This window comes from Aptenodytes patagonicus, chromosome 7, assembly GCF_965638725.1.
Source record: "Aptenodytes patagonicus chromosome 7, bAptPat1.pri.cur, whole genome shotgun sequence".
Classification (NCBI taxonomy): domain Eukaryota; kingdom Metazoa; phylum Chordata; class Aves; order Sphenisciformes; family Spheniscidae; genus Aptenodytes; species Aptenodytes patagonicus.
Window position 1 is genome coordinate 42,159,779 of NC_134955.1, and position 13,137 is coordinate 42,172,915.

General features: G+C 34.8%; 1 protein-coding gene across 4 annotated transcripts in view; it reads right to left on the bottom strand.

The window, feature by feature from the left end:
• Positions 1-13,137, bottom strand: part of STRN3 (striatin 3) — a 70,332-nt gene that overhangs the window by 47,007 nt on the left and 10,188 nt on the right. For all 4 annotated transcript variants that reach the window (XM_076344986.1, XM_076344985.1, XM_076344984.1 and 1 more), the window contains exon 2: positions 1,028-1,131. In XM_076344986.1, coding sequence (XP_076201101.1) covers positions 1,028-1,131 — 104 coding nt within the window. The remainder of the gene's footprint in view (positions 1-1,027; positions 1,132-13,137) is intronic.

Consider the following 13,137-nt stretch of genomic DNA (forward strand, 5'->3'; position numbering starts at 1 on the left):
ATCCTTGCCAAAACATTAGTTTTTAATATGAAACCAACTAATCAAAGTTATTTCTGTACTAGTCACTTACTCACAGTACTACTTCATAATGTAAATTATATTTAGACATACTTACTCTTGGACAACAAATTAAAAAATCCAGGTGAAGCCTCACTATACTTTGCTACAAATTTTAAGTTTACTCTGGCAGGTATGTTCCCCTCAAATCAAAATAAACAAATAAAGGCTACCTATTTTGTTGCCTGATCCTCAAGCTGTTTACACTGTTGGATTCAGCTACTTTTTAAGAGCAAGATAAAATTAAATGTAAGAATTGAGTCCACTACTAAAAGTACAGGCACATGACAAGATTATTTTCCCAGTGTTTTTGCAAAATTAACTACTGATTTTGGTCAAATGAAATAGCCAGGCAACAGAACAGCATGTAATTTTGAAGGACAGTAGCCTGCATGGACTGAATGGAATTTTAGTTTTTAAAGCATTAAATTAATGCTACAGAAAATGCACCTACTGAGACTAGAAATTCAAGCATCTACCACATGAAAAAACAATACTTCAAAATGTAATACTAACTTCTAAAGGATTCTGTTCTGCCACAAAATATAGTTTTCATCATGCAACACATACAAAATAGTTGTAGGGAATCAGGAGAACAATATTTTTCATCCTTTCAAGTTTAATACCACTGAAGAGCAGGTAAAGGTATAGTAATAAGATCTAAATGTTTTTTGGAACGTTTATTCTTACTTAGTATATCATTACTCTAACTCAGAAAAGGGACACTGTCCAATTTGAACTTTCTGTGTTTAAGACACGAGTCCAAACAATTTGAAAATTATGCAACTTTTTATTATAGCAGACACTAAAGTTTATCAGAAAACATAGTGTAAAGATGACCAATGATACAGACAGTTTACATAAAGTAACTGTAAAATTATCTAGTAAAGATAGTTTACATAACATGATGGAACTTTCAGTCTGTAAAGTCTTCCAAGTCAGATAAAAGCTGAACAATTTGTATACCTACCTTTCTTGTTTTAATGCATATTCTAACATTTTTATTCTTCTCACTAAATCTTTCTTCAAGTTTTCTTGACCCTTTCTTTCCCCTTGTAAAAACGCTATCCGAGCCTGAAAACACAAAAAACCAAAAGATGAGATTTTATTCCATTCTGTTCCCAAAACAAAGCAATGAAGTCTAGCTCAGAAGGAGAAGAAAAAAAAAAAAAAAAAACCTGTTTTACATTAATCGCTTCAGTCAGTCATTAACAACGAAAATATTTCTGCGCTAGAGACCAAGTATTATTTTCTGTTCATAAGTGTTGGGGTTTTGCCTTGAAATAAAGGTATTAAAGTTAGTATAGTAACTCTAAAAGAAGGCACAAACTGCAATCATGTGAAACATTTTAATATATGCACACATTTTTTTCCCTATGTCATTGTTAGCATAAATTCTGTTACACATTTTCTTCCAAACCCAAAGCCGTATTAAAATAGGTACACAGCATACTTTTAAGGAATTTAGTTTTTAATGACAGTATATCGAACAGATTAAGAAATGGATACATGAATTCAAATACAGAATTTACAAATCCATTATGCAGGAAACAACTGTATTTTATGGATTCACGTTTTACTTACTACTGAAGACAGCTGAAGGTTAGAGTATCACAGGAGAATTGGGTTTAGTGTGCTGTTCTATATGGAGAAAAAGAATATTTTTTTTTTTTTTTTAAAGCATCAATCATACTACCCACTTAACTTACAAAGAAGCAATGAAGCTTCCTACTTGCCTGCTAACCTAGTAGATAGCTTGTATGTTCTAATGAATTTATTGTTTTCTCAACTAATGCAAAAGGTCTAGTGGAAAACTTTAAAGTAGTTGAAAAATAAAGGTAGTAAGTCTGTTGAGAAAAAAGTAGTCTCTTCACTACAAAGTGAAATGGCTTATATTTTGTCTTTAGCAAGCCAAAATCCTAGGGAAGACAAGGGTTGCAGATATGAATACAAAATTTAAACAGTTAACAATATTACTGGATTAGCCATCATTACAGGAAACCACAAACTCATTTGTCCTCATTATGACTTTAAACTGCCTGAAGTCATTGGGTAGCTAATTCAAGACAAGATTCAACATAAAATTTTCTTGGAAGAGGGATTAAAATAAACAGAATAAGGAGAATAAAGTAGAGAACACATTGCTCTACAGAGCTTAAGATCAACAACACAATTTCATTATTAAAGGAGGCACAATAAAAAAAAGAAAAGGCAGAGCTATAATCGACACCTAATCTATATTTGAAATTTTTTTTAAAGGGGGTGGTTGTACATTTTCATTACTCTCGGTGGTTAGAGCCTGAAACGGTCTAACCAGGAGGATAGCATTCTTGCATTGCTCCTTTCTCAAGACTAAGTGATATCACCACATAAAACTCCACACATCAGCCCTGATTTTAGCCCCTCTTGCCTTATGCTCAATGATAAACCAAATTAAAATGTGTTCTTTTACTTTGCATTAGCTAACTAATGATTTAATCAATTAAAATTTAAAATCCTACTGAGAACAATGCAGTTATGAGTATTTCAGTTAAAGTCTGTCATGAAAGAACTCTCAACTAATGCCTGCCACTTGGTGAGAAAGAATAATGCACCAAACAATGCATGGTAATAGGGAAGAAAAAAAAAAATACAGACTTTGTAATGATTGCACAGATATTTCAAGATAAAATGTAGAGACCGAGATCCAGAATCAGCTATTTTAAACAGTGGGCTCCCAATGGAAGGGGATAGAGGAAGCTGAGCAAACCCAACAACTATACTTAACCACAGTTATGCTACTTAGATTCTAAAAAATACTATAAAACTGCCTCCAATACAATAGAAAGTTAACAGCCTTCTGGAGAAAACTACAATTATACATAATTTGCACTTCTCTAGTCTCTAAGGCAGCAAATGACCAGACAATTTCACAAGTCCAACTTGTTTTCCCAATTTTCACTAGTCAAGGATAAGACAACAAAAAGTAAACAATGTCCTTACACATAAATACAAAAGTACACATAAAATAGTTATAAAAGTAGGGTTTTTTTAAAAAGTAGTATGTTACATGCACATATGCGCAACACCATACTTCAAACATTTGAAAATTACTGCATGCACACAGTCTCTTTACAAAAATAAAACCAGAACTAAATACTTTGATAATTATCATCTAAGGAAGGTTATGAAAGCTCTTATGCTCTTTGACTTGAATGCAGTTCTCAACTCTTTCCAAAACTCAGAGGTCTTCTGTAAGTGGTCTTCTCCCCTTCTATTAGTCATCTTCTATTTGACAAATCTTAGTTGCCAGCTGCAACTGTTGGGCCTTAATTTCATCCTCAGTTTGCTGATAATGGAGAGAAAAGTAATATAGCCCTGATCATACACAGAGGGAGGCATCTGCCTCCTAAATGCTCACAGACAAACTATTTCCTTCTTCTGGAAATACTTTTGGAGTACTTGGCCAAGCAGAATCAAGTCTCCATATTTACTAGGTATTACCTAGACCTCATACTTTTCAACCAGACAGCTTAATGAGCTAAGTGATCTTGAGAATCAATATACTACAGAAATAATGTTATAAAAATAAACACAAACAAAACCCAAAAATCCACCCTAGAAAAAAACCCTCAAAAAATCTTTTATATACAACAGTATTTATAACAATCTTCACAGAGTCCAAAAGGTTGAACAGAAAGGTTGCCATACAAGAACAGACTTTGTAGTTGTGTTTTTGACATTTTTGTCAATATCAGCAGATTTCTAGCATCACTTTCTGTAATTGCTTGTATACATATTTGATTGATTTTAGGGATTTTTTTTTTCTTTTTTTTTTTCTCCATTGTAACCGTCACATGGCTAAAACCTAACAGAAGTTATCTATGCAGAAGTTAAGAGCTTGGTCTTTAGAAATACGGAAAAATCAATTTAGACTTTAGGAACACTTAGTCATAAAGACCCTCAATACAAAACCAAGAATAAGATCACTACAGATTTCCTGTATAAATTACGTTAATCAACTTGCTTCCTTAAGTCTTGAACTGAGAAATGAGGAGTGTCAAAACTATCACTTGACGTATTGCATGACTATGAGCCCTAAGAATTAACACACAATTTCCCAACACTGATTTTTTTGAAAAGCAGTAAATCTCAGGTTCAATAAAAACAGATAAAGTAAACAGATCAGTCTCCCTCAGGATTGTTGTACTAACTTAGGTTCCATACACAAAGACAAACACTTAAGAAATGCTCTCTACATAATACAACTTTCTCAATCCTTAGATATTCCTTTCCTTTGAAACAATTCTCGGGAGAGCTAGATTTGATATGATTTATAACTATACTGATGGTTAAAGACTGACTGGCACTAAAATTGGGAAACAAAATGGCACAGAACAATTTGGTACTCACCTTCCCTCCCTCCCAGTTACAACAGAATTCCTTCCATTGTCTTAAATCAATTTGTAAGTCCCCAGGCTGATACTAAGAGAAGCAATCCTCCTCCTCCTATTTCTGTTCCCTCTACTGTGCTGACTTTGCTGCTTCTGCTGCCACACATTAAGTCTACTGAGGAAATCATTCTATTTATTTTTTATTCAGTTCTGAATTACATCAGTTTCCTGATCCTACTCTGTATAGCCATGGGAGTACTTAGGCTGGCACAAGGGATGCAAACAGGATACTGAAGTAACAGCTCCTTTCAGTGACAACATGGTCTTAGGTCAGCTTAAACTGACCACGATATCATAAACTGCATGTCCAGGGCACTAGAGTTGCAAAAACAAGAGCAGAGAAACTAAGAAAGTCAAATACAAGACAAGCCCTAACTCTTCTGAATTACAAATTCAATCAAAATGTATTTTTAAAAGTATATTAGCAAGACCATTTCTTAAGGGAGAGAAAACTTGTTATTTTAGAGAACATGTATAAAACACTAGTTCTGTAAGCAAAAATATGGCCTCCCATGGCTTTAAAAAAATCCAGCTGAATTTAGTTGTGTACAGATTCTGTTAGAGTATTTTCGCCCACAGAGAGGGCTACGCTTCAGATTCTTCAAACAAGCTCAACCAGGAGCCTCTTTTTCAGGGCAGCTTCCTCCTCTTCTACCAGCCTGTCCATTTTCACATTTACAATATTTTCATGGATCTCTGAGATCCACTATCTTTCTACAAAATTCAGTGGCACCCGATTACTTTGGTCTCCCTCTACACCTTGGCCCTCAGCTGTAAATAAGAGTACCACCACATGAACTTGCCCAGTTTTACTATGAAAGTGAATTCAGGGAGCTCCGAGAAGCAGTTAGAGTGACAGATACTTTGTATTTATGCAAGGATGCATGAAATAATGCCTGAAACTAGGCAAGATAGAATATAAGGATAAAAAGAATTGCTGAACAGCTACTTGAATAGTATGGATCCCATGAAAAAGAATTGTCTGAGGCTAAATAACTACAGAATGCACATATAGAAGGGGACAAATAAAAATTCTAACATCTACTCTTCTAGACTTTGTAAACTTAATATTGTTTGAATGGAGTGTTGCATTTCAGACATACATGCACTACATTTTGTAGTTGGAAGGGTTTTTATCTTTTAAATAGGAAGTCTCACCATGTGCAAACCAGGCAATAGTCTTTCACCCAACAAACTCCAAGATCTCAAGTAAGAAACCGAAGTTTTCCTTGAACGATAGGAATAAGTAAATCACTGATAACACTGACACTCCACATCCCTAGCATGCAATTACACTGCTTGATCAAAGTGTAACAGAAGATTTGAAGTAGTTTACTAGAGAACTTGCACATAACTTTAAACAAAAATATTGCATTTCACATAGAAGTTGATACATCTAAATTTTAAGAAAAAATGTTTTCTGGGAAGAAAATGAGGGTTTTTTTCCTTCTCTTTAAAGAAGCTTGAAAGGTCCTAAAACTTAAGAATTATTGCACTACTTTTCATACAGCGCTACCCATAATAGCAGCATTCATAAAACTGCATAGAAAAGCCCGACTTAAAGACAATCTTTATGTTGATCAAACATATTTCTCTTAACCATTGAGGACAAAGGAGGGAAGTTGTTACAGCATTTTGGGCAGGTAAAATTGCATATGCAACCTAAAGGTTATATAATAACTACATATAGGATTTCATAGTCTTATTTTATTAATAAATCCTGTTATGCAGTATTTGAAATATTCACCCAACATCTCAAACCTAGCAAAATATATCCAAGGGAAAAAGAGGCACGAAACCTGAATGGTAAAGCGTGTAAGACTGATTAAAAGGCTTATCTTACGCTGTTGAAACACTAACACTTTCCTGTACAATTCAAACAATCAAATTCTAATGGATTTGTCAATACAGGAACACACTTAGTAAGTGAGTATACTTTCTTTCCATTTCAGTTGTAAATATTGTTAACTCTCAGACTCTAGAAGTGTATTTTGAAAAAATTCAACTATATGTAAAGCAATGCCAGCTGCAATGCAATGCTTGTGCTTTGTTTTTCTAAAGTCCATTCAGACTTCTAGAAGGAAGGAAGGAAGAGCCTGCAGTATTTTTGAAAGAAATGCAGTACACTGAAGCAGCTTGAATATACAAACCCAGTGCACACATAAGTGTGTGCTTATCCTACTAGGGCATGTCACAAAGCTCAAAACAATAGTAAGATTTTTAAAAAAAGAAAAATTTTGTTTTAATCACAAGATTATTATCACAGAAGAAGACTAACCTAATCTTCATGTTTAGATGTTTATTATGCCGAAGATGAAGCAGAACACTCTTTTGGAAAACTAAAAAATACTGGGGAGGTGGAAGATTTGACTCATAACAGTAATTTAAGAGTGGACACACCTGTGTAGCTACTAATGTTCTAGTTCCCATTCACAAAAGAGAAACTGAACATAAGAGGAGAAGCCTTCACCTTCAGTTTTCAACACACAATCTGAAACTTCATCTCATTCAGAACATCTAAACCATCACGCATGTAAAAGCATTAAGCATTTAAAAGAGTTTTAGTGTATCCTTACAGACCTGATTATGTCTATACATCTATTACAATCACAATGAATCCTTAAACTGTCAACTGAGGACTGGAAAAAGATACCTTGACTACTTTAAATAAATATATACATTTAAAAAAAAAAATCAATCTTTATTTTGCACGTTAAAGTCTCAAGCAAGATTCTCTCTCTAGTAAGCTGTGCAGTGAGATAGGTGTCACTGGTCATATCAGGAACACACATGTTTCAAAGATATACCACTTTTAAAGATCCTGTAGAATAAAAGAATCATAGAATCATTGAATAGTTTGGGTTGGAAAGGACCTCTAAAGGTCATCTAGTCCAACCCCCCTGCTGTGGGCAGGGACATCTTCAACTAGGTTGCTCAGAGCCCCGTCCAACCTGGCCTTGAATGTTTCCAGGGATGGGGCATCCACCACCTCTCTGGGCAACCTGTGCCAGTCTTTCACCACCCTCAGCGTAAACAATTTCTTCCTTCTATCTAGTCTAAATCTACCCCCCTTTAGTTTAAAGCCATTCCCCCTTGTCCTGTCGCAACAGGCCCTGCTAAGAAGTCTGTCCCCATCTTTTTTATAAGCCCCCTTTAAGTACTGATAGGCTGCAATAAGGTCTCCCCAGAGCCTTCTCTTCTCTAGGCTGAACAACCCCAACTCTCTCAGCCTTTCTTCATAGGAGAGGTGTTCCATCCCCTGATCATTTTTGTGGCCCTAGAAGATTAACGAATTTAATAAATGCAGTGGGACTTGAAATGTCTGAGAATTTAATGTTTTCATTAAATATCCCATTTCCTACTACACAGTTTTCCAATACAGATTCTGATTTCCCTAGTGGAAGTGCATTGTTCTGAAACCATGAGCAAAAAAGAAGTGGCCCTAAAGACAATTAGAAGACTTAAAAAAAATTAGAAACACCAGCTCTCGTATGTTAACAGAAAACCTTTACTTCATAAAATAAGTCCAGGTTAAAGATGCAGGAAAAAAAAGACTTCAACAACTAGTTAATACTAGTATACATTTGAACAACATTTGCAAATAAAAAAGATAATTTTCTGCAGAGCCTTATGAACAGTCAGTTAAATATCAGGTCAGTAACTACTGCACTTAAAGTAGCAATGGTATTAAGAGGTTTCCTGAAGGTTCCCTTTTTTATAGATCTTCTCCATTTGAGCTGATGATCATTTCTTGCTCCTCAACTGATACTTTTTTCAAAGACTCATCTGATCACTTTCTGATCGCTTTTCAAAAGCAATTCCTAACCACTAGAAAAGTGACATCCTTGAGCAACCGTCCCACAAGAGTGGTAGATACAAGAAACCCAGCTAGCTCTAAGGAGCAATCCAGCAGGTTAATGACACAACTGACACATACAAGAGAATTTACTCATCCGCAAGTCCCCTTCAGTCCTGCAATGGGTATGGTAAAGACCAGGCTTGCAAAACTCTCTCCTTCCCTGAATCTGTCCTTCCTCTTTTCCACTACCACCATATCACCTCCAGTCATTCCGATTCAAAAGTTTGCTTCTTTTCACTACAGGGCCAAGTACTGTCAAGTTTCATCAGCTTCTTTGAACAACTTACAGAAAATCCAGCCTTCAATTTCCCCCTCTTCTATGCTACAGTCAAACTTCTAAGTCACAACTTAAACTCAGTATAAGACTGCCTTCATTCTGTCACTATTCCTTACTAGAATTTTTTCATGGAATCATTTTTTCTTGTGCTAGGATTTTTATAGCCACTCTCCTAACCAATACGGTATTTAGGAATACTAGAGTAACAAAACTCATACAACTTGTGGATGTGTTTTTAAAGACTAACACCCTCTAAATTTCATGGTCTGGAAACTAAGTAAACCAATTGTCCATAGACTTCTATCCAGTACACAGAAGCCAGCAGCAGGAAAAAAAAAAAATTGAGACGACGAGTCCAAAAAAAATTCAAAGCCACTAGAAACAATGGATTCAAACTCTGTTACAAAGAGTATTCTCCTCAAAGACTAAAACGTACATGTCTAAGAATCGGAAACTAAATAAAACATTTTTTTTTTTTAATAACGAGTGTAAGTGCCTTAGAAGTTTATCATTCATTGACCATTCTTGTACTCATGTTCTTTATGCAACAACAGGCTTCTAAAAGTGTTTCCATTAAAAACTTACAAAATACTGAGCACAGTTTAATTTATAAATAAGCTTTTCTTTTCAATTTCAGTCCCAGAGGCAATCCTTCAGAAAACTAAGTTCCTGGCTAGGAATTTTTAAAAGAACTGTCATCTTCCTGGAAAAAGATTCTATTCTATAAGACTGAGTGATTACATTAACTTCAGGAAAAGTGAAGTTAATCTGGTCATTATCATCAACATACTGTAAGAGAACTACTAAAATGCTCCATGCCACAGTGTCATAATATCAGCCACTGTCCCTAATATGCCAGCTCTCCTTCTCCCCACACACCTGACAATTTCTGCAGGCATTTTTTTTTAGCAGCATTAAAGACTCCTCCACTGGCAAATTTGCATTTTCCTTTGCACCTCACATGCAAATCGTCAAGAACCTCAGCAATATAAGCAGACCCAAGATCCAGCAAATTTTAGCTGAAAGCCGTTAAACAGCCATAATTATTTCTTTAATCAACTGACAGTTAACAGGAATGCTTGGAGGTCCTAGATCACCTAACCAGACACAAATGCTCATTTTGACCTCAAAAAACGCTCACTCATTTTTACCTCCAAGTTATTCTATCTTCAACAATATCAATACAATTCTACTGAGAAATTGCAATCTTTCCATTCAAACATCAAATTGAATGCCATCACTCAAGACAATTAAATAGCCAAGTAAAACATAAGCAGTGAAAGTATTTCTTACTACTTATAAACACTTACTATTCTATGAAGAGTCTGGATAGCATATTTCAACTGCATTCCTTTAGCAGGTTGAATAATCTATGAAACATGTTTCAACACAAGCTCCCGAGACCCTGAGGCAGTCCTGTTTCTAATAATAATTTAAGAAAGCTCTGCAAACAAATGTAAATTAAACTAAGTTCTCTTTACAATTAGGACTGTTTGAAAACATAAGTATCCTTCCTCAAGAAAGTATGTACTTCCTGAAGATCAAGTCACATAAAATAAAACTAAGAATCCTACATCTATTTTCTTAACTGACTTTGCCACCGGGACTTTAATTCGTTTCACATCAGTTTTTCCAACAAATATAATAAATATATTAGTGTTCATATGCCTTTTACAGATAAAAGTTAATACAGGATGTTAAATAGTATTACATATCAACATACGGTCACTTTCAATGGGACTACAGAAAACTGCAAGAACCTGAGTTATACAGTTTAATTGGCCAATACATAGTTTGGTCAATGCCAAAATTTAATACAAAATACATCCTACAGTCATCTCCAGTCAGTGTTTCTTTATCAAACCACCTAGCAGGTCTCTGCCACAATATTCACAATAGCACGAACATCAAAGTTAGCTTTTGTTAATGTCCAAAATGGATCACTCTGAAAGTCTTTCACACACATTACCAAAAGAAGCAAGGGGAGTATACAAACAAAAAAACCAAAACAAAAAAAAAACACCAAAAACCAAAACACAAACCTCCCAAATTTATTTATCATTTAACACAGCAGAGCTTGAAAGCATCTACCCAAACAAATCAGTTTCCTTAACATGCCTTTCACAGGCCTAGTACTTTCACTGTCACACAATCTTTCACAAAATATTGGGAATAAATAGATGACATAATAAATGTCCTGTGTTTTTCAAGACTCAATGCTACGTTCATTCTTTGCCACATACAGCAGCCAAAAATTAGTATTTTTTTCACAGATGAAAAGAAATTCTTATCAGACTACCATTTGGTAAGAAATTATTGAAGTTTTGCATTTTTAAAATCAATTAAGTAATGGTATTTTCCAAACGTCTGTGCTGGAAAAAAACCACTACACAATTGCAACACCAATGTCAAAAGCTGAACTCTTGCCAAAAATATCAGCTATCAACTGTAAGTGCTCCCTCCCTCAATTAACAAGACTGTATATAGTATTTCCTATGTAAACTTTCTATTTTGGAACATTTTGTACATTATTCCAGTATGAAATGCTTAAGGGAAGCAAAGCTTGTGAGTGGTATCTTCTCTTTGGACAAACTAATGAAAACAGACACAGATAAGCTTGCAGACAAGCCAGAGTCCAATCACCAGATTCAATAAGCAACAGCAAAATACACCATAACCACAGATTAGATTGCGTCTTAACTACTTGAGAAATACTCTTGACCATCACAGCTATGACACCACAGCACAGCAAGTATTTTGAAGACATTTAGCACCATCATAGATGTCAGTTTATTAATGAAATGTTCTATGTAAAGTAATGCTAAAATAATCCGTAGAAAATTTTCACTAGACTTTGAAGTCTCTGAAGTCCTTTTCTGCCCAGACCCAAACTCTCGTATGTATTTACCCATACCACAATAATCAGAGATTCAAAATAAACTGTTGAACATGCTTGTATCTTTATATATTACTGAAACACAAACATAAGGGTGCTATAGACAGGTCTGCAATTTACACACAACACTATGTAATGGTTCTAACTTACAGCACAAACGGATTGCAAAACACAGACTAAAGTGCAGTGCAACCAAAGCAACTGTAAGAGAACTTCTTAAAGAAAGGTCAGGATTATTTTGCAATTGAGAGTCTTAGAATTTACACTGCAAGGGTTCTTGTACATTTTCTTCTGATTTTAATTTTTCAAGAACAGCTTCTAGCCCTGGACAGGCATATTCAACAACCCACCAAACTACTAAACTACTGTACTTTGATACTGGCTATCGGTCATCTGACTAGGTCTCTATTTTAGTTAATAAACTAAAAAGTCATTGCCCTTCTTAGCAGAAACTGGCTATGTTGAGTACATTTCACCTATTACAGTACAGATAGTGCTGGCTTCCTTTTCATTTAAGACACCCATTCAATACTGTGAATATGCAAGACTAATCTACAGTACTCTCATGGTCAAATTCCTGCTTACTACTGCAGTTTTCTCCATAATTGGATTAGAAAACACAAAGCCAAAAGGAGTGATACTGAAAATAACCAAACTATGCATTTGTGTGGCTGAATGTTCTTATATACACACACATTTTACTGGAATTTAATTTAGAAAATATGCTTTTTCTATCCAAAGTAGGCAATATATAGCACTTTTTACTTTCAATCATATCATTAAGAGATTCACATGTGACTCAAAGTCAAGATGCTGGAGACTTAGTTTTACAGAAGAGCAGTGCAGTCAACTAAAAATACATCTACAAATTCTCTATCTTTTAGGAGGAAAACAACAGTCTTCTAGCTTCTCTAACAGGGTAACTGGAGCAGGGGAAGCTAGGAAAGCGTGTTTTTGAACTAAAAATGATGAAAATAAAATTGATTTAAAAGACAAGAAGATCAATTAAAGCAGTCTCACATTTAGACAGACCATATTTCATTCAGTTACCTTCATACTGAATCAAATGTTTGACTTAAGATTTAAAAAAAAACAAAAAAGAACAAAACAACAAAACAGAAAGAAAGAAATCCCCTAGTTCCCTCAGTAGCTTATTCCAAGGGTCCAGCTCTTCATTTAAGTATGATGCCTTAAGAAAAAGCATGGAAAGAACATATAAACTTAATAGCAGTAGATCAGACTACAGAGTAATAGGTGGTTTATTTTGAATCCATTTATATGGATTCTGTGTCTTCATGTAGAAAAGATTAATAATTTTTCACTGTACAAAAATTATTTCAGTATGTTTTACACTAGTTGCCTGATTATTTCATTGGCTGTTCTACAAAAACAAGCACACAAAAAAGCAGTTACCCAACTTCATACATATATGTGTCACACCATCTACACCCCCTCATTGGGATAATTTTCTTTTTTTAAGGTGAAGTTCCAGTCTGCTGTGTCATACCCCTTAAACTAAACCATTTTCTACTTTAAACTAAAAAGCATCTGAATACATCTAAAACCCACGGAGGCACCTAATAAGACTACCTCTCAGACTTCTTTCTGATTAGCC